Source organism: Mucor velutinosus (assembly GCF_035048745.1).
Source record: "Mucor velutinosus strain NIH1002 chromosome Unknown tig00001563, whole genome shotgun sequence".
In the NCBI taxonomy this organism is placed as follows: Eukaryota; Fungi; Mucoromycota; class Mucoromycetes; order Mucorales; family Mucoraceae; genus Mucor; species Mucor velutinosus.
In genome coordinates this window covers 3,872,891-3,900,137 of record NW_027041904.1, presented here as the reverse complement: position 1 = coordinate 3,900,137, position 27,247 = coordinate 3,872,891, and the positions used below count along the sequence as shown (strand labels likewise).

The following is a 27,247-nucleotide window of genomic DNA, read 5'->3' as shown; positions in this document are numbered from 1 at the left end:
CTTTGAATCTCATCGATACCATGGTGGAAGCTGAAGAGTTAAATGAAGTGTACGCTATCAAGAGAGCTAATCCGGAGGTTCCCGAGGTCTTAAATGCTAACAATCGTGTCGCTAAGAAGAAGCGAGTATCGCCAGCAGGGCAAACTGTATCCAAGGAAATCACGATGAAGGAACCAAGACCGACAAGAAAGGCTCGTGTGTTGAAGGTGCCAACCAAATCATTAAACGTGTGGAACAAGCTTTCTGAACTGGATTCTGGTTTATCCATCTTGGACTGGGTTGCGATTGACAAGGACGCTGCTAAGGATCTCGTGGATGGTCTTCGTGATCTACGGAAGCAAAGGCCAAAGCGTACTAAACGGCACTTGATGGAGATGGATGGTGGCATCAAGGAACCTCCAAACAAAATCAATGTTGTCCAACATGCTGCTGATTCTGATGTCTCTGAGGCTTCTTCATATTACGACTCTGACCCATCTAGTGATGGTGACTCCATGGCGTCTTTCAGTTCAGGCACTGATTCGGATCTCAATTTCGATGACACTCACTCAGTATATCGTTATCCTTACGATTTAGCAAAAATGAAATGGAGTTCCCCTCTCAAGGCTGAAATATCGATCAATGGAAGGAAGGTGATTGCTTGTTTCGATACCGGTGGCTCCATAAGTGTTATCTCAAGGTCCTTGTGTGAATCTCTAGGTATGGCGTGCAATGGCGACTCTCTGCAATTAGTGGGGTTTAACAACGAATCTGCTGGTGCGCGTGCGGACATTGTGATGGATGTACCAATTTGCATCCAAGGCAAACACATAAGGCCAGAGCATATGTGCGTCCAAGATCAAACGAATGCGGATCTCCTAATCTTGGGTATTCCATGGTTGCAGGCTTATGGTGTTGAACTGGACATTGCGAACTCTATTATCAAGGTACCTACCACTTCTGGTCTTGTTAAGTTGCAGGGTTTTACCTCGCACATTCCAGGTTTGGTGCACGACAAAAGCAAGGAAATTTACAAGATTGAACTGGCCAAGAAACATGCTGCATCGTTGGAGGAAGATCTGATACCGGACACATTTGAGGAAATCAAATATGACAAGGACAATATTGCTGAAGGTGCCCCAGAATTTCTACATGATTTACTAAATGAATTTAGCCATGTCTTCTCTGAAGTGTCGGGTCTGACTAAAATCAAGGGGCACAAAATGCGTGTGCAAGTCGTGGAGGGTGCGAAACCTATCAAGAGTAAATGTTTTCGTCTGAGCTGGGAAGATGAAGACGCTCTAAACAAGTACGTGGATGAAATGTTAGAACTGGACCTAATCGAGGAGGCTGATGGCACTTGGAGTTCTGCTGCGTTCTTGGTTGGGAAAAAGGATGGCTCTCGGCGTTGTGTAATCGATTACAGAAAGGTGAATAAGTTGATCGTACAAACAAACTTCCCAACACCAACCGTGGCGGAACTGACTGAACTGACGGCTGGAATGAAATATTTTTCGTGTCTGGATGCTTCTTCTGGGTACCACCAACTGGAAATCGATCCTGAGGATACTTTGGCTCGTGACCTCACAGGGTTTGTTACAAAGCGTGGGACTTTTCGGTACAAAGTATTGCCGATGGGTATATCAGTAGGCGGCTCAGAATTTCAAAGAGCGATGCACTCTATTTTTAAGCATATGATTGGTGAATCAGCTTGCATTTTCTATGATGATGTCTTATGCTTTTCTAGAACAAGAGAAGCTCATGAAGCACACTTACGGGAGCTATTTGAAGCAGCGGAAAGGGCCAACTTAAAGTTCAAGCGAAAGAAGTGTCATTTTGGGCAAGAATCGGTTGAATATCTGGGGCATATTATTAGCAGCGAAGGTTCAAGACCAGGTGATCGCAATGTAGAGAAGATCAAGTCATTTCCGCCCTGTCAAAATGTTTCTGAACTCAAGAGTTTTCTTGGTCTTACTGGTTTTTTTAGGAAGTTCACACCAAATTATGCAACAATTGCCAAGGAGCTAGTTAGCCTCACAAGAAAAGGAGTCAAATTTGTATGGGGGCCAGAACAACAGCAAGCATTTGAAACTCTTAAGCAAATCCAGTGCAGTAATCCGGTGTTGGCTTTCCCCGATCGTCATAAGGTGCAAATACTTAGCGTTGATGGCAGTCTATCAGGCCTTGGTTGTGTTCTTACCCAAGTAGATCAATTCAATGAGCATGATCGCAGTAATGAGCAAGTTATTGGCTATGGTTCCAGAAGTCTCAGAGGGTCTGAAAAGAATTGGCATATTCATGAGGTCGAGGCTTTCGCAGTGGTTTGGTCAATCCAACATTTCCAACACTACCTTAAAGGAAGAGAATTTATATTGATCACAGATCATTCAAGTTTGGTGTATATCTTCAACCCAACTAAGCAATCTCCCAAGCTGTCAAGATGGTGCGCTGCTGTCATGGAATATAATTTCAAGATCTTGTACAAACCGGGTCCCTCTAACATAGCTGATCCGCTATCTCGCTGCATTCCATTACCCGAGTTTATCAAGGAATTTGGGCCTGCTCGAATTGTGTAATCGAGGTACCTGAATTAATTTTCTCAAAAAAAAAAAAAAAAAAAATATTTATAGAGCAACATGTCAAAAAAAAAAAAAAAATTTATAGAGTAAAATGTCAAAAAAAAAAATATTCATAGAACTTATATATAGTAGAATCAATCAAAATAACAATAAATATCTTTATCTTTATCTTTATCCTTCCATTAAATTTTCAATCTAGCCATCCCAATTGTACTTTCAATCCCTTTTGATCCACTTGCCTTGGTTAATTTTGATCTGGATTTGGTGTTGATTTGATCCCTTCATCCTGTGTGTTGATTGTATTTTCTTAAACATTGTCTCTCTAAACTGTAACTGTTGTAAGCATGGCTATCTCCCTTCCCTGGTATATCAGTCTCTACTACTTCTTATTAAATGGTTCTTATCCAAAGGGTGCTGATCCCAAGGTTTGCCGTAAGATCCGCTATCACTGTGCAAGGCTAATGTTGGCTGACGATGGACGTGTGCTTGAGTTGAATACTGGTCGAGAGTTGTTGCATGAAGGCACCGCTCTGCAGAAGGTTCAAGAAGTTCACAAGGAAGGTCACCAAGGCATTTTGAATACACTAGATAAGGTGGCAAGGCACTATATGATACAAGATTGTCGTGAGTTGGTTACTACTGTGGTGAAATCGTGTGATACATGCCAGTACAGAGCAAGAATTCGTTTTTCCAAATCGAACCCAATGAAGGTGATCAAGACTCCACGTTCTCCCATGAATTTTGTGAGTGTTGATGCAATCGGTCCTCTCTCCACTACATCCAAGGGAAACAAATATATTTTGACAGCTATTTGTGGTCTGACAAGATGGCCTATGGCTCGTGCTGTATCTACTATCGATGAAGTTACTACCGGTGAATTCTATTTTAGTGAAATTGTGTCAAGATACGGTGTACCTGCTAGATTGCTATCCGATCGAGGTGCTAATTTCATCTCTACTTACGTTCACCAATTTTTGAAGCAAATCGGTTGCAAGAACATCATGGTGACAAGTTATCGTGCATCTGCTAACGGTATGGTTGAGAAGTTAAATCACTCCCTGGTGTCTGTGTTGGCGAAAATTGCAAGAGATGAGCGAAATATTGATCAATGGGACAAGTATGTGGATTCGGCTCTAATGGTTTTAAGGTCAACAAAGAATACCGGCACTGGGTATAGTCCAAGTTACTTACTATATGGCTATGAATTCCGTACTCCAGCTGTGTGGGTTAGTCCTCGTCTTGATTACGTTGAAGGTGAAGAAGAAGAAGAACTCAAGGAGCGAATTGAATTGATTGGCGACAAGTTACATGGCGTAAGGGAAAAGGCGCGTGAATACTCGGACGAACGCAAGGCTAAGGCGAAGATTCGTTATGACGCAAATGTACATTTCATCAGGCAATATGAAGTTGGCGAGCAAGTGTTATTGAAGAACCCAATCCAAGACAGCAAATTCGGTGATAAATGGGAAGGTCCATACAAGGTTGTGCAAGTTAACAAGAGTTCTGGTACATACCACTTAACGGGCAAGAACAGTTTACGATTGAAACATGCTGTGAATGGTGATCGACTCAAGCCGTATAACAATGAGGTGCAACGTATGATTCCCGATGTGATGATTTCGCAGGCGTCAGATCAGTTTCAAAGATGGGTTGAAGCAAACAGAGTGAACATGTTGGAAGCAAGAGAAAAGGCGTGTTTCGAAATCTCTTTGTAGCCAAGTTTTAAGGGGGCGGTGCGTGATACGTGTGTATCTTTCTCTTGGTTACTTGGCTCTATCTCGATTTCCTAAAAAGGCAATATACCGTATATGGAAAAGGCGCAATGTGGTGGATTCAAGGTATAATTCTCTAACTTATCTACTATGTCTTACTTGAAGGGTTACTCCTCGTTGGTGTGGTGTTCTGGTGCATTGACACACTCATATAATTGTTGTAAAACTGTATGTTATCTCTTGATGGTGCGTTGATACTGTTATTCTAGTCGATGTGGTCTCTATTTGGTGTATTGCTAATCAATGTTGGTGCTTACTCAATTGGTGTCGCTTCTATTTTGTTGTTGTTACATATTCGTTTGATCGTGGTGCTTCTTGTCAAGTTTAGCCGAAATCTAATCAGTATTTGGAGCCGATAATGTTGAATCGATGAATTAGTCAGGGATCTAAATGAGATTGCGCGCTAATAGCCAAGCATTACTATTTTGAAATGTGGATTTGACTCTGGACTTTGACTCAGGATAGATGCAAACCAATTAATGTCGAATCGATGCAAGATTCAAGTGGAATTACAACAATGGAATTGGGGTGTTACTATTTTAAACGATAGGATCGACTCAAGAACGCGGGTACATGAAATTGACGTTAAATTGAAGGCAATCCAATTTGAGGTTACATTTGATCAGGGCACTGACATTCGGATCTGAATTGAGCCTGACAGGAGAATAACAATAGAACAATGACATATATAAATAGTATTTTGAATTGCATCTTAATAAACATCATCCATTTTTTTCTTCTTATTCTAATCTGGAGTTTAGTTACTAGTGCCAATCTAGTACGAACAAACCTAAAGAACCCTTAAATTCATCTCTCATAATTATTGGGATAGTTCTTACAGTCTTCCTTTCCACACAACAATACTTATATCTTGATTACCAACTACCAAGGTAATCATTATAGAGAGCTTGATATTTATCAATTTTGTCGTGCCTAAATTTAGGTTTAAGCCAGATTTGAAGAAAGCAACTAAAAGGCGCCAGCGTATACTCGATGGTTCTGGAAACTGACAGCAAGCATTGATCTGATTATCAGTTGCTATATCAAGTACTATATCTAATCGAAAGTTCCATTGATTAAGTAATTATCGATCGCAGAAATAGTATAAATATAAGTTGTAAATGCATTCAATAAACAGCATCTTCGAACATAATCTCAATCTATTAGTTACACTCTAAGTTATTTGTTAACTCCTACCATTGGATCTATCTATCAAGACGACAACTGGTAGCAGCAGGACAAAAAAAAAACAAATTCAAGTTACAAAGTTATTTCTCAAGGTTATTCTAAAGGTTATTCTAAAGGTTATCTCTCAAGGTTATTTCTCAAGGTTCTCTTGACGTTCGTTATTGGTTTCTCTACAAGTTTCTCTGATTTTCTCTGGTTCTCTACAAGTCTATGAACGAAGATATTACTATGTCAAGTGCAAATATTGTTGGTAACAACTCTGGTTACGTTCGCAAGGTCCGTGAACCCGATGTTTTTAATGGTGAAAGAGACGCTATTGTTCTAAACGCATGGATTTACTCTTTGGAGTTGTATTTCTCCTTGGTAAAGATTGAAAACACCCAAGAAAAGCTTTTGGTTGGACTTTCTCTGTTGCGAAATGATGCTCAATTGTGGTACTCACAGATGAGTGCCTTTGATAGTGAGCATACACCACAAGATTGGGAAACGTTCAAGACGGCATTGCGTAATGAATTCATACCAATCGATGCCATTGCCAAGGCGCGCGATGGTATGGCTAATCTGGTCCAAGTCTCGAATGTTACGAGTTATATCAACGCATTCAGACGTCTACTATTACAGATCCCGGATATGACGCCTGGTGTAGCTCAAGACAAGTTTGTGAGAGGACTAAAACAACCTCTTCGTCATGCTGTGCGATCTCATTTTCCCAAATCGATGGAGGAAGCTCAGCGTTTGGCTCTTGCCATCGAAGGTGCTGGTGAAGACGAGGTAGTTCAACCTATTAGGCCGAATGTACCGCAACCTCAGTATGAATCGATGGATTTGGATGCAATCCGTGAACTAGTCAATGCTATTAATGGTGTTCCTGGCGGTCGACGTAACTTTAATGCTGGTAACAAACCCAGAAACAATACCAACATTAAATGTTACAATTGTCAAGGTTGGGGACACATGCAAGGTGAGTGCCCCAGCCCTCGTACTAATGGTCGTGGTGGTGGAAAACGATTTGGTGGCTCTTTTAATAAGCATTTAAAAGAGTAAGCGTGTCTGACGAGGGGGGAGATCAGGCACGCTCTAATAGAAGATCCCTCAACAGTATCAAAGTAGGAGATACTGTTCCCAAGACTGGTGGTAATGGTGTTGATCTGTTAGATCTCGATAGCGATCACGAAGTGGATGATCTAAAGGCTGACAGCAATTATTTGTTTAATTTGGAAAAGAACAATAAAACTACTACTGATTTGCCATTGTACTCTTTTGATCTCTATTCCAATGATGGAACTCGTGATTGCCTCAAGCCTATCAAGGTACTGTTGGATACTGGTGCTAGCTCAAACTACATTAGTCCTACATTAGTTAATCCTACAACAATGAAGATCACACCATTACATTCTAAACACGAAGTGGAAACGGCTAATGGACAAGTATCTGTTATCAAGGAAAAGGTGGAATTTTCGGTCTCGGCTAATGGTGTTGGTCAACGTATACAGGCTTATGTGTTTGATACTAAATTTGATCTTATTCTTGGTCAGCAATGGTTCAAACAGTATAAACCTGTTCCCAATTGGTCTAATAACTCTTGGTCTATTCCTGGCCCTCATGGTATTGGTATGGCTGTCTTGTCTCCGGTAAATCTGGTATCTAATGCTCAAGATTTGGTGTATGTCATGGCCAAAAGACAAATGCAGCGCTCTCTGCGAAAAAACAAGATTGATGAATTGTTTTTGGTACATGTCAAAGAGTCTGGTGACTGGCACAACATGGTGGATACTAGTGATAATCTCGGAAAGGATATCTCTAAACTGTTGGATGAGTACAAGGATGTTTTCACGGAAAAACTACCTCCTGGTTTACCTCCTGATCGTGGTATCGAACATGTTATCGAGACTGGTGATGCTGAACCTGTATGCAAACATCCTTTCAAGATGAGTCCTTTAGAATTGGATGAACTACAACGTCAACTAAAGGAATTGTTGGACAAAGGCTTCATCCAACCTAGTTCGTCTCCTTGGGGTGCTCCTGTTCTGTTTGTGCGTAAAAAGTCTGGCGAGCTTCGAATGTGCATTGATTTCAGAATTATCAATTCTTTATGCACTAAAAAGCTCAACACCCCCTTACCTCGTATAGATGAGTGTTTGGAACGCCTCGGCGGGGCTAAATACTTTGCGCAAATCGATCTGACGAGCGGCTACCACTAAATTAGGCTATCTAGCGCAGATGTCCCTAAAACTTGTTTTGTTACACGCTATGGTGCTTTTGAATGGCTTGTGCTTCCTTTCGGACTCCGAAATTCTCCGTCGGTGTTTCAAAATATGATGAACAAGTGTCTTTCTGGCTACATTGATCGATTCGTCCAGCTCTACTTAGACGACATTTTGGTGTACTCTCCAACGGCTGAATCGCATCTGGAACACATTCGTCTAGTTCTGGAAAGGTTTAGGCAGTTCAAGTTATATGCCAACCCGAAGAAATGTAAGTTCAATCAGCGTGAAGTGGAATTTCTAGGCATGAAAGTCTCGGCGGATGGTATCCTACCCTCTGATTCCAAGATCAAAGCTATTAAGAATTGGCCAGTTCCTACTAATGTGCAAGAGGTCCGTCAATTTGTTGGTTTGGCTTCTCACTACCGAAGGTTTATTCGACAATTCTCGTCTGTAGCTGCTCCTTTAACTGAACTCACTAAGGGTACTGGTCCTAAACGTCGCGGCATTATCTGGAGCCAAGAGTGTCAAAAAGCTTTTGATCAATTGAAATCCTTATTAACACATGCCCCTTGTCTCCAGCCTCCTGATGTGAGCAAACCATATATCATTGAGACAGATAGCTCTGACTTTGGTTGCGGTGCGGTGCTCTTGCAAAAAGATGATCAAGGCGTTCTACATCCTTTGGCATTTGAATCTAAGAAATTCTCTATGGCTGAACGTAATTACCCTGCTCAAGAGAGGGAATTACTTGGTGTTTTGCATGCTTTGCGGGTATGGAGATGCTTCATTGACGGTGCAGACTATGTGGTGTATACGGATCACAACCCTTTGCAATATCTAAGGTCACAATCTAAACCCACAGCTCGTTTGGTTCGTTGGTTGTCTGAAATCGAGACTTACGATCCTAAAATACTGTACAAACCTGGCAAAATCAATCAAGTCCCGGACGCTTTATCTCGTCGTGATGGTGCTAGCTGTGTAGCTGCTGAAACTAGTATGGAGCCTTGTTATTTGTACTCTGTTGAGTCAAATATCATGGTACATCCTTCGGATTGGCCTACCTTCTATCTAACCAAGCAAGAGTTAGTTCCTGGTTCGGTGAAACCTTTACTCAAGTCCAATGCTAACCGGTTTATTCTCAAGAATGAAAAGGTCTATCGCAAGGTAAAAATTGGTGAGCGAGAGTTTGAAGCAAGGTTCTGTCCTTTTTCCAATCGTGCTACTCTGGTCAACAGATTCCATGAAGGTTTTGGTCACGCTGGTCAAGGTACTGTCTTTGAGCTTATGCGAAAGCGTTGGTGATGGCCCAATATGCGAGCCGATATTCAAAGCTGGCTAACAACTTGTAAGGAATGTCAGTTAGCTTCTAGTTCTGGTAAAAACAAACGTCATGCCCCAATGGTCTCTTTGGATATACCTCCTGCTTTTGGTCGCTGGCATTTGGATTTTGTCGGTGAATTGCCTTTAACTCCACAAGGTAACAAATGGCTCTTAACTGCGGTTGACTACACTACCAACTGGCCTATTGCTCGTGCCGTACCGGAAGCTACAGCGGAAGCCGTTGCTGATTTCATTTATGAGGAAATCGTAATGCGTTTTGGTTGCCCCCAAGAAATTTTAACAGATCGTGGTGCCAATTTCATGTCCAATGTGGTGAAGCTCTATATGAACCGGGTTAAGACTAATCACAAGTTTACCTCTGCTTTTCATCCTCGAACCAACGGTAAATGCGAACGTCTCAATGGTATTCTCAAGGCTATGCTCAAAAAATACGTAAATGGCGCTATTCACATATGGGATAAATTTGTTGACACTGCTCTTTTCGCTGCCCGGGTTCGTCATCACCGTTCTACTGGTTACTCTCCTTTTTACTTGGTCTATGGTCGTGAGCCGCTACTGCCTGGCGATTATATTCGTCCTTACTTTGATAAGTCAACGTCAAATGATCCTAGAACTATCGCGGAACATACTGCTCGTGCATTGGAAGATCTTGGTCAAGTTCGCGCTGCCGCTGCTCATCGTATGAAGACGGTTTCAGAATCGGACAAAAAACGTTGGGATGCTGCAGTTGAGAAACTTGAATTCGAAATCGGTAATCATGTCCTGCTTAGAAACGAACAGAAGTATGGTCTCGAGTACAACTGGATTGGTCCTTTTATCGTCATTGGTAAAAACTCGGAAACGCATGTTTACAGATTGGAAACTGTTGGTGGCGAACCTTACTCTTCTTGGGTGCATGTTGATCGCTTAAAAGGTGTTAAGGCTGAATCCATTGATACTCCTTGGTACAATCCCACTGTGTCTCGTGCTGCTTGGCGTGAAGAAATGGGTCTCAACTCTAGTAATCAGGCTGTATCTGGTACTTCTAGTTTCTCTGGTACTTCTGGCTCTGTCGATCAACAATCTCGGGGGGGGGGGGGAATGATGTCGTGCCTAAATTTAGGTTTAAACCAAATTTGAAGAAAGCGACTAAAAGGCGCCAGCGTATACTCGAAGGTTCTGGAAACTGATAGCAGGCAATGATATAATTATCAGTTGCTATATCAAGCACTATATCTACTCGAAAGTTCCATTGATTAAGTAATTATCGATCGTAGAAATAGTATAAATATAAGTTGTAAATGCATTCAATAAACAGCGTCTTACTGTAGGGGGAAAAACTGTCCCGTTCGTTTAAAATTTTGTCTTTTTGCACAAGTTTTTGGTCATTTCTTTGTATACAAAGTCGAAATATATATCGTTTGAATGAGAGAAAGTAGTGCTATCTATACATAATTATAACTTTTTCAAAAACTAAAATCCAATGATTTTATTGGTTAAAAAATAAATATAGAAAAATGTACATTTTATTATAAAATCATTAATAGTGAGTTGAACCACCTTTGCTCTTGATGACAGCCTTGATTCGGGCAGGCATACTATCAATATATTTCTGGCACTCTTTTTCTGTTATTTTTTACCACTGAATGTTAATACGCCGCTCTAATTCTTCTTTTGTAGAGGGCCTAGTGGGATACTTATTAAGTCGAAGCTTTAGGAGATGCCAGACATGTTCAATGGGATTAAGATCGGGACTTTGGGGTGGCCAATCCATGATTTCGTCTATGTTAAACCCATTGTCGGTGAACTATTGTTTAGTAATGCCCGATGTATGCGGTGTTGCTCTGTCTTGTTGAAATCGCACATCAGATGGTGTCTTCCCAAAGTGCTCAAGAGTGTCGTTCAATGATGTCTTCGAAATATCGACATACAAGCCCGAGTTTATTGCGTCTTCAATAATGGTAGTACCATAACCAGACCCCTCCGCTGTTATACAACTCCAGAACATGACCCCACCGTCATTTCCCTGCAACTGAGACTTGACTTGATACGACTGCATGATTCGGCCACCATTCGTCCAGTAAAAAGAATTACCATCTGAGCCCCAAAGGTTTATTCTTGTTTCATCCGAAGACACCCAACGACGCCAATCAGCAATAGTAAGATGCCTATGCTTTTTAGCCCACGCCAATCGAAGCCGCTTGTTTGTCTTGCTAACAAAATTGGTCTTTACTTTTCTACGAGATTTAAGTCCATTTCGTCTCAATGACTTGCGGATGCCATTAATTGATATATCATGGCCCATCGATCTTAAAACTTCTTGTGCTGCTCGGGGATTACCTAAAGCACCTGATCGAAGTCCTCTTGACACTAGGGACATAGTTTTAGCACCATGTTTTTTCGGTCTTCCGCCAAGAGGTCTAGTTGGGTCAGGGCAATATAGTTTTCTGAGCCTTGTAAGAGTAGAGTTACCCACTCCTGGATACAAATTTCTTATCTTTGAGAACGAAAGACCACGTTGGAGCAAAGATTGAAGAGTGTTGCGCAAATCTTGTGTTAAACGAGCAGGCATAATGAAAGTTTTGAAAAAAAATAAGAAAGCAAAGAAATAAAGAAAGAAATATGAAAAAACTAGCTTCTTTTATACTTTTAGAATGCTCCTGGGATATTAAATATCCTGAGCATACCGCGGGTAGTTTTTTAGATTTCTTCGATACGTTTATTGGAAGTAAAGATATCAACCACTTTATATCATCTAGAATTACCCACCTAATATTTTTGCTACGTCTCACTTTAGCTGGTTATACTGGAATTAAAAAATAGTCCAGCCATAAGGTTTTTTTGTTGCTGTAATCTTTATAAGCTGTTCTATCGAACGCAGTATGGGGCAGCTTTGTTTTCTGAGTTTTGGCAATATACTGGGTAAAAGTCAAGATTATTTGAACGAACGGGACAGTTTTTCCCCCTACAGTAGAACATAATCTCAACCTTATAGTTACACTCTAAGTTATTTGTTAACTCCAACCATTGAATTTATTTATTAAGACGACATGTATTAGGAAGCGTAGGGTGATCATCACAACTTATATAGTCGAATATCAATAAATGGATTAAAGAAGTCGAGAGGAGACAAAATTTGACCAATCTTGAACAGAAGAAAAACAAACTGAGGTTGAATGATTTTTGGCATCTTTATAACCTGTATCATGATATTCGCTAGGAATGATGGCTGCAATCTCGTTGACAGTTGGCAAGTTTTGAGTGCGCGTATTTTCGCGAACAATTAGCTCCAATCTCATTTGAGGGTTCAATCGAATACGGACATCCTTGTTGATAAAATTTCAGGTCTATTATCCTTCCTCATCAGTCAGAATCTCATGATTATGCTTGTAAATGCAAACAAAGACTTTTTAATATGCATCTGGTTGGCCACGACGACACTATTTTTATTTGAGCCTGTTATATGATTTTGGAGTATGGAGGTTGCATTGAAAAATAAAGAAGAATATGGCTTTATTTTTATTATAAAAAACAAGAAGATAAACCAAGACCAAAGGAGAGAAACTACTATCACTCCAATAGCAGTGATAGCAGTTCACCAGAGAGGGTCGCCAGGCCAGAGTAGGTATCGATAGCCCGACTATTTACAACCGAGTGAGTGAAAGGAGGGTTGACCGCGGCGCACACAAACGATGCCCCCCTAATCACCCACGCCCATCAATAAATTTAGGGCGTAAAGCAGTTTTAAGCAGAGAAACAATATTAGTAAAAGGAACCTTTTGCATTCATAAAAGATACGTACCAGTTTGTATATGACTGCATATGGCCGCTTTGACTCGATTTCACCTCCAGAAAGAATATCAAAGCAGCCATACAGAACAGTTCCCTTGAGGATTGCATTCCCTAGGTTTGATTGCTTTCATACACAGGAGTTTTTTTTAGGACCCTTCACTACCCTTATCCTCACGCATAGCGTATAGTCGTCTCTTGCGGCAGCCAAAACAAGAGGAACTTTTCCTTACTTTGGGCAGATAGCACACGAAGATTATCAGCTTGGTGAGCCGTTACCCCACCAACTACCTACTCTTCAATTACATGATATAGACCACATGCAAAAGAGCACATGATGTAACATGTATACGCGAGATCAACAGCTTGGTAGGCCGTCACCCTACCAACTACCCTATTCTCGTAAAGAACCAATACGGATAGCGTACATAGCAACACGAAAGTTACTAGGAGATGGCATGTATTCCGTAGTATATAAATGGACGCATTTGTGGCTAAATCCGGTTTGGGGAGAGTTCAGGCTAATACTCCATCATCGAATGATTGCCAAGATAGATCTGTATGAGAAGGCAAAGCAACCCAATCTCTTCGTAAAAAGCAGCATCTTTTCAGAACCAAGACCAGTGGCAAGCCGGCCAAGGATATAAAGGCACCACTTGATACCGCCAAAGGACCAGATAGAAAGAGGCCAAGACCAGACAGAGAAGAAAACCAAAAAAGCATACAGAAAGGGGGAGAAAAACCAAAAGACCAGTGTGATTATGCATAAAAATACAACGCGTTTCAGAGTCACATTCCGAAACACTATTATGATGTTACTAACAGCACTACACTGCAAAATTTCCGAGTGGCGTAGAATTATAGGCTTCACTTGGGAGTCCTTTGAATAGAAATTTGGACACGTTTTGAGGGGCGGCGCTGCTGCTAGATAACCCAAATGCTTTTCTGATGATAACAATGATGATTATGACGCTAAGCAATTGCCCTTTCAACTCCATGATCCCCATTTGATCAGCATCGCAACCATCATTGTTATCATCAGCAACACCACCAGCAAAAATAATTCAAGCTCAGTTTGTTTTTCTTCTGTTCAAGATTGGCCAAATTTTGTCTCCTGTCGACTGATGAATTCGTAATAATAAGTCGATGATAATAATCAGTTGTCAACTGTATCTAAAACGAAAGCAAAGAGCTTCTTTATTACAGGGCATCTAACTTGCTTAAATATGGTAGATCCCTGGTCAATGACTACTACGTTGAGATGGTATATAAATAGCAGGCCACTGGGGCCTTATGGATTGTTGGTATAGCTTGTTGAGAGGCCACCTAAGTCGATATGTTTCATGTAGTGTAGGTGGATCTCGATATCTTGACATTGGGGAGATTGAATGTATTGTAGTTCCTGAGGCACCTGTGCACACACAATTGACTGGACTTGTAAACATAGATGTGATGTGATACGACAAACATCATCTATGCTGCTACACTGTAAAAGGTGGCTTGAGGAGAAAGTGAATGTAGCCTAAGATGCATGCTTGTATGCAACATCGACTTCTTTAATCCATTTATTGATATTCGACTATATAAGTTGTGATGATCACCCTACGCTTCCTAATACATGTCGTCTTGATAGATAAATCCAATGGTAGGAGTTAACAAATAACTTAGAGTGTAACTAATACTGTAGGGGGAAAAACTGTCCCGTTCGTTTAAAATTTTGTCTTTTTGCACAAGTTTTTGGTCATTTCTTTGTATACAAAGTCGAAATATATATCGTTTGAATGAGAGAAAGTAGTGCTATCTATACATAATTATAACTTTTTCAAAAACTAAAATCCAATGATTTTATTGGTTAAAAAATAAATATAGAAACATGTACATTTTATTATAAAATCATTAATAGTGAGTTGAACCACCTTTGCTCTTGATGACAGCCTTGATTCGGGCAGGCATACTATCAATATATTTCTGGCACTCTTTTTCTGTTATTTTTTACCACTGAATGTTAATACGCCGCTCTAATTCTTCTTTTGTTGAGGGCCTAGTGAAACACTTATTAAGACGAAGCTTTAGGAGATGCCAGACATGTTCAATGGGATTAAGATTGGGACTTTGGGGTGGCCAATCCATGATTTCGTCTATGTTAAACCCATTGTCGGTGAACCATTGTTTAGTAATGCCCGATGTATGCGGTGTTGCTCTGTCTTGTTGAAATCGGATATCAGATGGTGTCTTCCCATAGTGCTCAAGAGTGTCGTTCAATGATGTTTTCGAAATATCGACATACAAGCCCAAGTTTACTAAGCCTTCAATAATGATATAGTACCATAACCAGGACTCTCCGCTGTTATGCAACTCCAGAACATGACCCCACCGTTATTTCTCTGCAACTGAGACTTGACTTGATACGACTGCATGATTCGGCCACCATTCGTCCAGTAAAAAGAATTACCATCTGAGCCCCAAAGGTTTATTCTTGTTTCATCCGAAGACACCCAACGACGCCAATCAGCAATAGTAAGATGCCTATGCTTTTTAGCCCACGCCAATCGAAGCCGCTTGTTTGTCTTGCTAATAAAATTGGTCTTTACTTTTCTACGAGATTTAAGTCCATTTCGTCTCAATGACTTGCGGATGCCATTAATTGATATATCATGGCCCATCGATCTTAAACTTTCTTGTGCTGCTCGGGGATCATCTAAAGCACCTGATCGAAGTCCTCTTGACACTAGGGACATAGTTTTAGCACCAAGTTTTTTCGGTCTTCCGCCAAGAGGTCTAGCTGGGTCAGGGCAATATAGTTTTCTGAGCCTTGTAAGAGTAGAGTTACCCACTCCTGGATACAAATTTCTTATCTTTGAGAACAAAAGACCACGTTGGAGCAAAGATTGGAGAGTGTTGCGCAAATCTTGTGTTAAACGAGCAGGCATAATGAAAGTTTTGAAAAAAATAAGAAAGCAAAGAAATAAAGAAAAAAACATAAAAAACTAGCTTCTTTTATACTTTTAGAATGCTCCTGGGATATTAGATATCCTGAGCATACCGCGGGTAGTTTTTTAGATTTCTTTGATGTGTTTATTGGAAGTAAAGATATCAACCACTTTATATCATCTAGAATTACCCACCTGCAGTGAAATCTGGTTTAAATAGATTTCACAAAAAAATAAAGCAATAGTAAAATACAATAGAAATCAACTGTATTTTATTTTGTGTATAAAATGAACTGAAGATCCTGGAATTGAGTAAAAAAAGAAGAGTATTTATACATTTGCATCTAGCTTGTAGGATTAGTGATGATAGAGAGCAATAGGTGCTGCTATTGCGATAACTGGCAAATGTTGATGTTTGGTTTAAAGTGGTAATCAATGCAGGAGCACTGGCCATAAGGGTCGATTTGAGTAACCTTGATGGGCTTGGGTGAGCTATCGTCATAGCATGATTTAATGTAACCTTGATGGTTTAAAGTGTGATGTTTGTTATTGAAGCATGGAATCCTTTATCTGGGATATTGTGCAACTATGGCAGCAGGACATAGTTGTCATATTTGAATATGCTTGTTATTAATTTAATTCTATTTGGATAAAGATACCATCACCTATTACGACCATCATGGGTGTGATTGAATACACTGTGATCAGGAGTGATTCATTCACACGATGTGCGATATAAGCATGCATCTTTACTTTAGTATTTTTAAATGGGTTTTTTGATGTGCATTTGAGCGCTTTCATTAATAGATCCAAATAGCATGAATTTGAATGAGTGCTATTTGATGAACTTTGGTTTTCAATTAAGTTGCGTTTGGGTGGCTATTTCATTACATTGCCCCCAGCCAAACTTTTTGTGGGAAAAAGTTGACAGAGATATGAATTTAGACGACCAAAAGTGATTTGATTGGAACATGTACAAGGAAGGAAGACATAGATATAAGCAAGAGCAGAGAAACAAGTGCCGAAGGCAGTGGAGGAAGGAAAGCTGGAAGCTACTAATGTTTGCGGCGAGTGTTTTCGCGGCTTGTGTGATCAGTGCCTGCTTTTTGCTTGTTACCAGCCTGTTTTGAGGGGCGTTTGTTTGTAGGTAGTGGTGCATGTCTTTGATGTTGCAGTTCCTTGTTGAGCTTGACCTTTTCCCAGTATTTTTTGATTGGAATGGGAGAGGAGAACAGATCAGCTGTAATGTATTCATTTTCACGTTCAGAACAACCAGCCCATTTAACTAGGTATTCGATCTCATCATCATCGCGGTAGCGATGATCGCGAATGTCCTCAACTTCAAAGATTTCGTCTTCAATGGTAGTTTCATCAATGTTGACAGGTTTGAGTTCAGAAGGAGTATATTCACGATGCATGAGAGAATTGGTTTCGTCTTTTAGAATGTAATTGCCAGCTTGAGTACGCTTGACAACGAAATATGGGCCAGCATAGAGAGGCGCGAGTTTGGATGAACGACCTTCTTCAAGGCGGACCATGACAGGAGAGTCAAAGGCTAGTTCAGGTAGGATGTATCGACGTTTATCCATACGCTTATTGTATTCCTCAGCAAGCCGTTGTGTACGCTCTTGGAGAGCAGGAAACACGATGGTATTCATGTGTTCGATACGCTGTTGGAGCTCTTGAATGGATAGTGCAGGACGTCCATTGAGGTTGAGTTTATTTGGATTGGGATTGACGTTAACCTGACGAGCAAACATGAGACTGAATGGGGTACTGGCAGTACGCTCTTTGACTTTCATGTTGAGTGCAAGTTGGACGATGGGTACGCGATCATCCCAGTTATGCGTGTCATTACCACACATTTTGCGTAGCGTATGCTCGAATTGTTTGATAGCGTTCTCAGCACTACCATTGGATTGTTTGTAGTAAGGAAGAGAATGTCGCTGCTTGATGCCAAGCGTTTTAGTGAAATGATCCATGAGATTGGATTTGAATTCCTTTCCATTGTCAGCTTGTTGGATGCTAATAGCAACACCATAATCACCATAGATGGATAGTATGGCTTGAGCGACTGTAGCGCCATTTTTGTTAGGAATTGGACGAGCTATAATGTAGCGAGTACAGAGATCAATCACAACCAGCACATAAACATTTCCCTTATCGGTGATCGACATAGGACCTAAGATATCCATAGCAATGTGATCAAAGGCATCAAAGCTGACGATGCTTTTAGCAGGGTTGAAACCTCGACGAGCGACGTTGTGCTTTGCACATTCAGGACATGCTTTAAGTATTTCCTTGCAATCAGCGTAGATGGTGTTCCAATGTAAACCCAAATACGTGTGGATATGTTGAACCACAGACTCAATGCCAAAATGGCCTATTTTATGTGCATCTTTGATGATTTGAGCCCGACCTGCTTCTGGAGGAGCAATGTAATCCGTTGTAGAATTCTGGAATTCTTTGCTATTTAGTTTCACAGCAAGTACGTTGAGATTGCGGTCTTGAGAATAGACTGTGCGTTGACGGTTTACTTCAATCTTTTTGTTGGTGTCCCTTTTGATCAGAATGAGCTTATGCAGTTTTCTCATCTGTCGATTATTTTCATCTTCCAACCATTTGTCTTCATCGATTATTGGATATACCCTTGAGAGAGCATCACAGAGAACATTTTCAATGCCTTTCACATGTGAAATTGTGAAGTGAAATTCTCCCAGGATTTCCAAGTAGCTCTGGAGCGTACTGTTTAGTGAAGTAGATGTGAACATGTAGGTCAATGCCAAATGATCGGTCAGGACCTCGATATCATTATGACCCCACAGTAGCGATCTAAATTTGATGAATCCAAAGACAACAGCGGCACACTCTCTACGGTTTGTAGACCAGTTGCGCTCAGCTGAATTGAGAGATCTGCTAACAAATGCAATATGCTTGATTCTACCCAGTTTATCCTTTTGATAAAGACAGGCAGCGATGCCATAGAGACTAGCATCGCATTGGAGGAACATTTTGTCGTCCAACACTGGAGCATGCAGTATTTGGTTTGAGAGCAGTATTTGCTTGATGGTATTGAACCGATCAGTATGCAATTGTGTCCAATTCTTTTTTACGTCACTGTCATTTTGAAGACTATCGATGGGCTCAGCAACCTTGGACAGCATGGGACAAAAGTTTCGCAGATGGGAAACGACACCCATAAGCGAGCGAACTTGTTTTGCAGTTTTGGGAATGGGCCATTCGTCTATGTCAGATAAACGACGCATATCAATCTTTTGTAGGCCAGGTCCAACCACAAAGCCTAGTAAAAAGACTGATGTCTGGAACCATGAACATTTTTTCACATTGATGCGCAGGTTGACGGATGTCAAGCGATTAACGGCAAGATTGATAAGCTTGATGTGGCTTTTCTCACAGATACTATGCAGGACACAGTCATCTATGTAGTGTTCAATGCCACCCCATACTTTGGTTGGATCAACTTGGGAAGAATCCATGTTCTTTTCCATTTCGAATTTTAGTTCGTCGGATAAACTAGTGAATAAAATTGACATGCATTTTACGAACAGAGAGCTCATAAATTTTAGGCCAAAAGGGGCCCTACACCATCTGTAAAAAATGCTATTATGCGAGAATATAAGGGCATTGCGAGATGCTTCATGCACACCATATGAATAGTATGCTTGGTGTAAGTCAATTTTACTTATTATGCGTGCGCTAGAGGACACTCGTTCAAAGATTTCGTGAACCTTGGGAACCGCATAATTCTCATGGTAATTGTCATCAATGGACGCATTGATGCGACGAAGATCACAACACACTCTCAATTTGGTGGGTTGATCGTTCTCATCCTTCTTTGTCACCGTAATCAGAGGTGAATGGAACACTGATGAGGGTTTGCAGCGTTCAACAATCTTATTTTGAAGCCATTCTTTGATTTGCTTGTCAATCTCGGCATGCGAGTTGATGGATAATGGATACTGGCGAATGAAGCAATCCTTGGGATTGGATATAGGAACATGCACTACACTTTCAGGCATGGAACATACTGCGTCAGCAGGGATGTTCTTGTTGGCATTCAGAGATTGTTCGATCTGTTGTAGAAGGATTCGACGTTTCTGAGAAGTACCATAATCAGCATTTTCTGGATTATAGACGTTTTCAGTGTCATAGTTTATATTCTTGAATTGAGCAATTTCGTTTTCGGTGTCAGGAAAGCAATGAGCTACTCCACTAAGATAGATGTTGAGGCGAGGCAAGATGTCGACTCCTAGGAGTACATCAAACTCTTCAGCCATGGAATCATTGAAGTCAATGATTTCAAAGGAATGTTCAAATGTGATTCCATTCATATAAGTTACTTTGATGGGTTCGGTGCTTCCAATGCGTTCAGCTTTAGATGCACTACCATCTTTGTTCATGCTCATGTATATCAAAAAGGTTAAATAACCACCCAATGCTTTGATATTTTTGACGGTAGAGAATTTTTTATTCAAAACGGATTTGTTAATAATGCTAACATCTGAACCAGGATCCACCTTTCCGATGATTCTAATGTTATTGAGAAGCAATGGTGTTATTAAATTGAAAGTGTTTTTGTTTGATGTGGAAGACTTACATTCTTTGTCTTCCATAGCCTCGCGGAAGCGGTCACTTTCGCTGGACCCGGAGTCCTTTTGCTTTCCTTTGCCATTACGGGAATGACGCTTTTGTTTCTGACTACTGGAGCCAGTTGTATAGGGTCGATGACCGCTATTTTCTCTTCTCACGCTCAACACCTTGAACGAGCCCTTCATAGCTTGGTACTCAGGGCAAGAGTGACCGTGGAACCAAGTTTTGCCACATCACTTGCAGAAAGTGTTTCCGCTGGCCTTCTTGGGTACGTTTGCATTTTCAACTACACGTCTTGATGAAGAACCACCTTTGTTCAGACGACAGTCCTTCTCGTGATGTCTGGCCTGAGAGCCTCCATGGTTTGAGCAGTAGTAACGAGGAGCAGAAGAAGAAGCAGCAGTAGAGGAAGAGAATCCAGATGAACCGGATGAGGAGGACGAAGCACGAGAACCACCATGTCTCTTTGCGTTGACAGACGAAACAGGACACTTTTGACTGTTGAGGACGTTCATGGCACAGGTAACAGTCTGGCTGGCGGTGAAGTTAGAACATCCAGGAAAGTGAACACCAAGAACGGCGTTGATTTGGATTTGCCATTCATTAGGGAAACCAAGCAAGAACGTATCACCAAGGGTGGTATCTTCAGAAAAGTAGCCTGCCTCCATCATAGCCCGAGCGAAGCGGTTGTAGTACTCCTCCGTAGTTTCTCCAGATCGCATGGTAGCGGTTTGAACTTCACGACGAGCATCCAAGCGTAGAGCAGCATTACTGAACTTGGACGTGAATTTTTCCTTAGCCATGGACCACGACTTTGCTGTCAGCAGGTCTTGATTCAACCAGAGATCAAGGTCGTATGGAATCGTGAGTGGAATGTATCGCCGCCATACATTTTTGACAGCCTTGCCTGAAGACGAAATTACCTTCTCAAAGGAGCGCAGAAAATGGTGAATCGAATCATAGGAGATTTCGTTGGGAAAGTACTTGGTGGCATGCGAACGAAGTTGGAATTTAGGTAGGTCTTGCTTGGACAATGAGATGCCCTCATTGTCACCAGTGAGTGATGCGGTGACATTAGATTCGGATAGCTTGGCTGAGTGTTTGACAGTGGAGATCAGACGATTCAGGTCCTCGATCTTGGATCGCATATCTTCAATATGCTTTTGACCGTGCTCATTGTTCATATCAGTTCCCTCGACCATGTCCAGCAACAGACGCACAAACGAATCCCGACGCCAGACCAATTTCTTGATGGAATTCAACGTGCTAGAACCAGCAGCAGAGGAGGATGCATTACCTGATGAACATGATGTCGACGCAGACAAATGAGAAGTAACTTGAGATGAGGATTCACCACCATCATGGGTGTGATTGAATACACTGTGATCAGGAGTGATTCATTCACACGATGTGCGATATAAGCATGCATCTTTACTTTAGTATTTTTAAATGGGTTTTTTGATGTACATTTGAGCGCTTTCATTAATAGATCCAAATAGCATGAGTTTGAATGAGTGCTATTTGATGAACTTTGGTTTTCAATTAAGTTGCGTTTGGGTGGCTATTTCATTACACCACCTAATATTTTTGCTACGTCTCACTTTAGCTGGTTATACTGGGATTAAAATATAGTCCAGCCATAAGGTTTTTATGTTGCTGTAATCTTTATAAGCTGTTCTATCGAACGCAGTATGGGGTAGCTTTGTTTTCTGAGTTTTGGCAATATACTGGGTAAAAGTCAAGATTATTTGAACGAACGGGACAGTTTTTCCCCCTACAGTAGATTGAGATTATGTTCGAAGATGCTGTTTATTGAATGCATTTACAACTTATATTTATACTATTTCTGCGATCAATAATTACTTAATCAATGGAACTTTCGAGTAGATATAGTACTTGATATAGCAACTGATAATCAGAACAATGCTTGCTATCAGTTTCCAGAACCTTCGAGTATACGCTGGCGCCTTTTAGTCGCTTTCTTCAAATTTGGCTTAAACCTAAATTTAGGCACGACATCATTCCCCCCCGAGATTGTTGATCGACTCTGATCAACTTGATCGACAGAGCCAGAAGTACCAGAGAAACTAGGAGAAGTACAAGATACAGCCTGATTACTAGAGTTGAGACCCATTTCTTCACGCCAAGCAGCACGAGACACAGTGGGATTGTACCAAGGAGTATCAATGGATTCAGCCTTAACACCTTTTAAACGATCAACATGTACCCAAGACGAGTAAGGTTCACCACCAATCGTAACCAACTTGTAGACATGGCTTTCCGAGTTTTTATCAACGACAATAAAGGGACCCATCCAATTGTATTCAAGACCGTATTTCTGTTCGTTTCTAAGCAGGACATGATCACCAACTTCAAATTCCAGCTTCTCAATAGCCGCATCCCAACGTTCTTTGTCGGATTCAGAGACCATTTTCATACGATGAGCAGAAGCAGCACGGACTTGACCAAGACTTTCCAATTCACGAGCAGTATGTTCAGCCACAGTTCTAGGATCATTTGCTGTCAACTTATCGAAATAAGGACGAGTATAATCCCCAGGAAGCAGTGGTTCACGACCATATACCAAATAAAAAGGAGAATAACCAGTAGAGCGATGATGACGAACCCGAGCAGCAAAGAGAGCCGTGTCAACAAATTTATCCCACATAAAAATAGCACCGTTAACGTATTTTCTTAACATAGCCTTGAGAATACCATTGAGACGTTCGCATTTACCATTAGTTCTAGGGTGGAAAGCAGAAGTAAACTTGTGATTAACCTTGACTCTATGCATGTAGAGTTTCACCACGTTTGACATAAAATTAGCACCACGATCTGTCAAGATTTCCTGGGGGCATCCAAAACGCATCACGATTTCCTCGTAGATGAAATCAGCAACGGCTTCTGCTGTGGCTTCCGGTACCGCACGAGCAATAGGCCAATTCGTAGTGTAATCAACCGCAGTAAGAAGCCATCTGTTACCTTGAGGTGTCAGAGGTAACTCACCAACAAAATCCAAGTGCCAACGACCAAAAGCAGGAGGAATATCCAGAGAAACCATTGGAGCATGATGCTTATTTTTACCAGAACTAGAAGCCAACTGACATTCCTTACAAGTAGATAACCAGCCTTGAATATCAGATCGCATATTGGGCCACCACCAGCGTTTGCGCATAAGCTCAAACACAGTACTTTGACCAGCATGACCAAACCCTTCATGGAATCTGTTCACCAAGGTAGCACGGTTTGAGAATGGACAGAACCTTGCTTCAAACTCTCGTTCACCAATTTTCACCTTGCGATAAACCTTCTCATTTTTGATGACAAACCTGTGAGTGTTGGACTCGAGTAGAGATTTCACCGAATCGGGAACTAACTCCTGTTTGGTTAAATAGAAAGTTGGCCAATCCGACGGATGTACCATTATATTTGACTCGACAGAGTACAAATAACGAGGTTCCATACTAGTATTAGCGGCCACACAGTCAGCACCATCACGACGGGAAAGATCATCCGGGACTTCATTGATTTTGCCAGGTTTGTACAATATTTTAGGAGCGTAAGTCTCGATTTCTGATAACCAACGGACCAAACGAGCTGTAGGTTTAGATTGCGATCTTAGATACTGTAACGGATTATGATCAGTATATACCACGTAGTCAGCACCATCAATGAAGCATCGCCAGACCCGCAAAGCATGCAAAACACCAAGAAGTTCCCTCTCTTGCGCAGGGTAGTTACGTTCAGCCATAGAAAATTTCTTAGATTCGAATGCCAAAGGATGTAAAACGCCTTGGTCATCTTTTTGCAAAAGTACCGCACCACAACCAAAGTCAGAGCTATCTGTCTCAATGATATATGGTTTAGTCACATCAGGAGGTTGTAGACAGGGAGCATGAGTCAATAAGAATTTCAATCGATCAAAAGCTTTTTGACACTCCTGACTCCAGACAATGCCACGACGTTTAGAACCAGTACCCTTAGTAAGTTCAGTTAGAGGGGCTGCCACAGACGAGAATTGACGGATGAACCTTCGGTAATGGGAAGCCAAACCAACAAATTGACGAACCTCTTGCACATTAGTGGGAACAGGCCAATCCTTGATCGCTTTAACCTTCGAATCAGAAGGCAGAATGCCTTTTGCCGAGACCTTCATGCCTAAGAACTCCACTTCACGCTGATTGAACTTACATTTCTTTGGGTTGGCATACAACTTGAACTGCCTAAATCTTTCCAAAACTAGACGAATGTGTTCCAGATGCGATTCAGCAGTTGGTGAATACACCAAAATGTCATCTAAGTAGAGCTGGACGAATCGATCAATGTAGCCAGAGAGACACTTGTTCATCATATTTTGAAACACCGACGGAGAATTTCGGAGTCCGAAAGGAAGCACAAGCCATTCAAAAGCACCATAGCGTGTAACAAAACAAGTTTTGGGAATATCTTGCTTGGACAGCCTAATTTGGTGGTAGCCGCTCGTCAGATCGAACTGAGCAAAGTATTTAGCGCCACCGAGACGTTCCAGGCACTCATCTATACGAGGTAAGGGAGTATTAAGCTTTTTAGTGCAAAGAGAATTGATAATTCTGAAATCAATGCACATTCGAAGCTCACCAGACTTTTTACGCACGAACAGAACAGGAGCACCCCAAGGAGACGAACTAGGTTGGATAAAGCCTTTGTCTAACAATTCCTTTAATTGACGTTGTAGTTCATCCAATTCTAAAGGACTCATTTTGAAAGGATGTTTGCATACCGGTTCAGCATCACCAGTCTCGATAACATGTTCGATACCACGATCAGGAGGTAAACCAGGAGGTAGCTTTTCCGTGAAAACATCCTTGTACTCATCCAACAGTTTAGAGATATCCTTTCCGAGATTATCACTAGTATCCACCATGTTGTGCCAGTCACCAGACTCTTTGACATGTACCAAAAACAATTCATCAATCTTGTTTTTTCGCAGAGAACGCTGCATTTGTCTTTTGGACATGACATACACCAAATCTTGAGCATTAGATACCAGATTTACCGGAGACAAGACCGCCATACCAATACCATGAGGGCCAGGGATAGACCAAGAGTTATTAGACCAATTGGGAATAGGTTTATACTGTTTGAACCATTGTTGACCAAGAATAAGATCAAATTTAGTATCAAACACATAAGCCTGTATACGTTGACCAACACCATTGGCCGAGACCGAAAATTCCACCTTTTCCTTGATAACAGAGACTTGTCCATTAGCCGTTTCCACTTCGTGTTTAGAATGTAATGGTGTGATCTTCATCGTTGTAGGATTAACTAATGTAGGACTGATGTAGTTTGAGCTAGCACCAGTATCCAACAGTACCTTGATAGGCTTGAGGCAATCACGAGTTCCATCATTAGAACAAAGGTCAAAAGAGTACAATGGCAAGTCAGTAGTAGCTTTATTGTTCTTTTCCAAATTAAACAAATAATTGCTGTCAGCCTTTAAATCATCCACTTCGTGATCGTTATCCAAATCTAACAGATCAACACCATTACCACCAGCCTTGGGAACAGTATCTCCTACATTGATACTGTTGAGGGATCTTTTATTGGAGCGTGCCTGATCTCCCCCCTCGTCAGACACGCTTACTCTTTTAAATGCTTATTAAAAGAGCCACCAAATCGTTTTCCACCGCCACGGCCATTATTGCGAGGACTGGGACATTCACCTTGCATGTGTCCCCAACCTTGACAGTTGTAACATTTAACGTTGGCATTGTTTCTGGGCTTACTACCAGCATTAAAGTTACGACGACTACCAGAAATACCATTTATAGCATTGACCAGCTCACGAATTGTGTCCAAATCCATGGATTCAGGCTGAGGTTGAGGTACGTTTGTTCTAATAGGTTCAGCTGCTACCTCATCCCCGCCGGCACCTTCAATAGCTAGAGCCACACGTTGAGCCTCCTCCAAAGTCTTTGGGAAGTGGGATCGAACTGCATAACGTAGAGGCTGTTTCAAGCCTCTAATAAATTTGTCTTGAGCTACACCTGGAGTCATGTCTGGAATTTGTAGTAGCAAACGTCTGAATGAATTGATGTAACTAGTGACACTTGATACTTGAACCAGATTAGCCATACCATCACGAGCCTTGGCAATGGCATCGATTGGTATGAATTCATTACGTAATGCCGTCTTGAACGTTTCCCAATCTTGAGGGGCATGGTCACTGTCAAAGGCACTCAATTGCGAATACCATAATTGAGCATCGTTTCGCAGCAAAGAAAGACCAACCAACAGCTTTTCTTGTGTATTTTCAATTTTTACCAAGGAGAAATACAACTCCAAAGAGTAAATCCATGCGTTCAGAACAATAGCGTCTCTTTCACCATTAAAAACATCGGGTTCACGGACCTTGCGAACGTAACCAGAGTTGTTACCAACAATATTTGCACTTGACATAGTAATATCTTCGTTCATAGACTTGTAGAGAACCAGAGAAACTTGTAGAGAAACCAATAACGAACGTCAAGAGAGCCTTGAAAAATAACCTTGAGAGATAACCTTTAGAATAACCTTTAGAATAACCTTGAGAAATAACTTTGTAACTTGAATTTGTTTTTTTTTTGTCCTGCTGCTACCAGTTGTCGTCTTGATAGATAGATCCAATGGTAGGAGTTAACAAATAACTTAGAGTGTAACTAATAGATTGAGATTATGTTCGAAGATGCTGTTTATTGAATGCATTTACAACTTATATTTATACTATTTCTGCGATCGATAATTACTTAATCAATGGAACTTTCGATTAGATATAGTACTTGATATAGCAACTGATAATCAGATCAATGCTTGCTATCAGTTTCCAGAACCTTCGAGTATACGCTGGCGCC

The 27,247-nt window shown here is 41.1% G+C and overlaps 9 protein-coding genes across 9 annotated transcripts; 4 read left to right on the top strand and 5 right to left on the bottom strand.

The window, feature by feature from the left end:
* Positions 1-20: 20 nt before the first annotated feature.
* ATC70_009915 (uncharacterized protein) lies at positions 21-2,555 on the top strand (the record flags this gene model as incomplete). The annotated part of the gene is made up of 1 exon (XM_064829141.1): positions 21-2,555. One exon carries the CDS (start codon positions 21-23, stop codon positions 2,553-2,555), a length of 2,535 nt encoding a protein of 844 aa, XP_064686343.1.
* A 347-nt stretch (positions 2,556-2,902) lies between these two features.
* Positions 2,903-4,273, top strand: ATC70_009914 (uncharacterized protein; the record flags this gene model as incomplete). Its single annotated transcript, XM_064829140.1, has 1 exon — positions 2,903-4,273. The coding sequence occupies one exon, from the start codon at positions 2,903-2,905 to the stop codon at positions 4,271-4,273; it is 1,371 nt and encodes a 456-aa protein (XP_064686342.1).
* A 1,455-nt stretch (positions 4,274-5,728) lies between these two features.
* ATC70_009913 (uncharacterized protein) lies at positions 5,729-7,719 on the top strand (the record flags this gene model as incomplete). Its single annotated transcript, XM_064829139.1, has 2 exons — positions 5,729-6,558; positions 6,618-7,719. The coding sequence occupies 2 exons, from the start codon at positions 5,729-5,731 to the stop codon at positions 7,717-7,719; spliced, it is 1,932 nt and encodes a 643-aa protein (XP_064686341.1).
* A 114-nt stretch (positions 7,720-7,833) lies between these two features.
* On the top strand, positions 7,834-10,185 carry ATC70_009912 (uncharacterized protein; the record flags this gene model as incomplete). Its single annotated transcript, XM_064829138.1, has 2 exons — positions 7,834-8,992; positions 9,089-10,185. The coding sequence occupies 2 exons, from the start codon at positions 7,834-7,836 to the stop codon at positions 10,183-10,185; spliced, it is 2,256 nt and encodes a 751-aa protein (XP_064686340.1).
* A 667-nt stretch (positions 10,186-10,852) lies between these two features.
* ATC70_009911 (uncharacterized protein) lies at positions 10,853-11,617 on the bottom strand (the record flags this gene model as incomplete). The annotated part of the gene is made up of 1 exon (XM_064829137.1): positions 10,853-11,617. One exon carries the CDS (start codon positions 11,615-11,617, stop codon positions 10,853-10,855), a length of 765 nt encoding a protein of 254 aa, XP_064686339.1.
* A 3,517-nt stretch (positions 11,618-15,134) lies between these two features.
* ATC70_009910 (uncharacterized protein) lies at positions 15,135-15,764 on the bottom strand (the record flags this gene model as incomplete). Its single annotated transcript, XM_064829136.1, has 1 exon — positions 15,135-15,764. One exon carries the CDS (start codon positions 15,762-15,764, stop codon positions 15,135-15,137), a length of 630 nt encoding a protein of 209 aa, XP_064686338.1.
* A 1,055-nt stretch (positions 15,765-16,819) lies between these two features.
* On the bottom strand, positions 16,820-20,560 carry ATC70_009909 (uncharacterized protein; the record flags this gene model as incomplete). Its single annotated transcript, XM_064829135.1, has 1 exon — positions 16,820-20,560. One exon carries the CDS (start codon positions 20,558-20,560, stop codon positions 16,820-16,822), a length of 3,741 nt encoding a protein of 1,246 aa, XP_064686337.1.
* A 48-nt stretch (positions 20,561-20,608) lies between these two features.
* On the bottom strand, positions 20,609-21,804 carry ATC70_009908 (uncharacterized protein; the record flags this gene model as incomplete). Its single annotated transcript, XM_064829134.1, has 2 exons — positions 20,609-21,622; positions 21,673-21,804. 2 exons carry the CDS (start codon positions 21,802-21,804, stop codon positions 20,609-20,611), a joined length of 1,146 nt encoding a protein of 381 aa, XP_064686336.1.
* Positions 21,805-22,308: 504 nt separating this feature from the next.
* On the bottom strand, positions 22,309-26,834 carry fas2_2 (fatty acid synthase alpha subunit Lsd1; the record flags this gene model as incomplete). Its single annotated transcript, XM_064829133.1, has 2 exons — positions 22,309-25,942; positions 26,002-26,834. The coding sequence occupies 2 exons, from the start codon at positions 26,832-26,834 to the stop codon at positions 22,309-22,311; spliced, it is 4,467 nt and encodes a 1,488-aa protein (XP_064686335.1).
* Between the last annotated feature and the right edge of the window lie 413 nt (positions 26,835-27,247).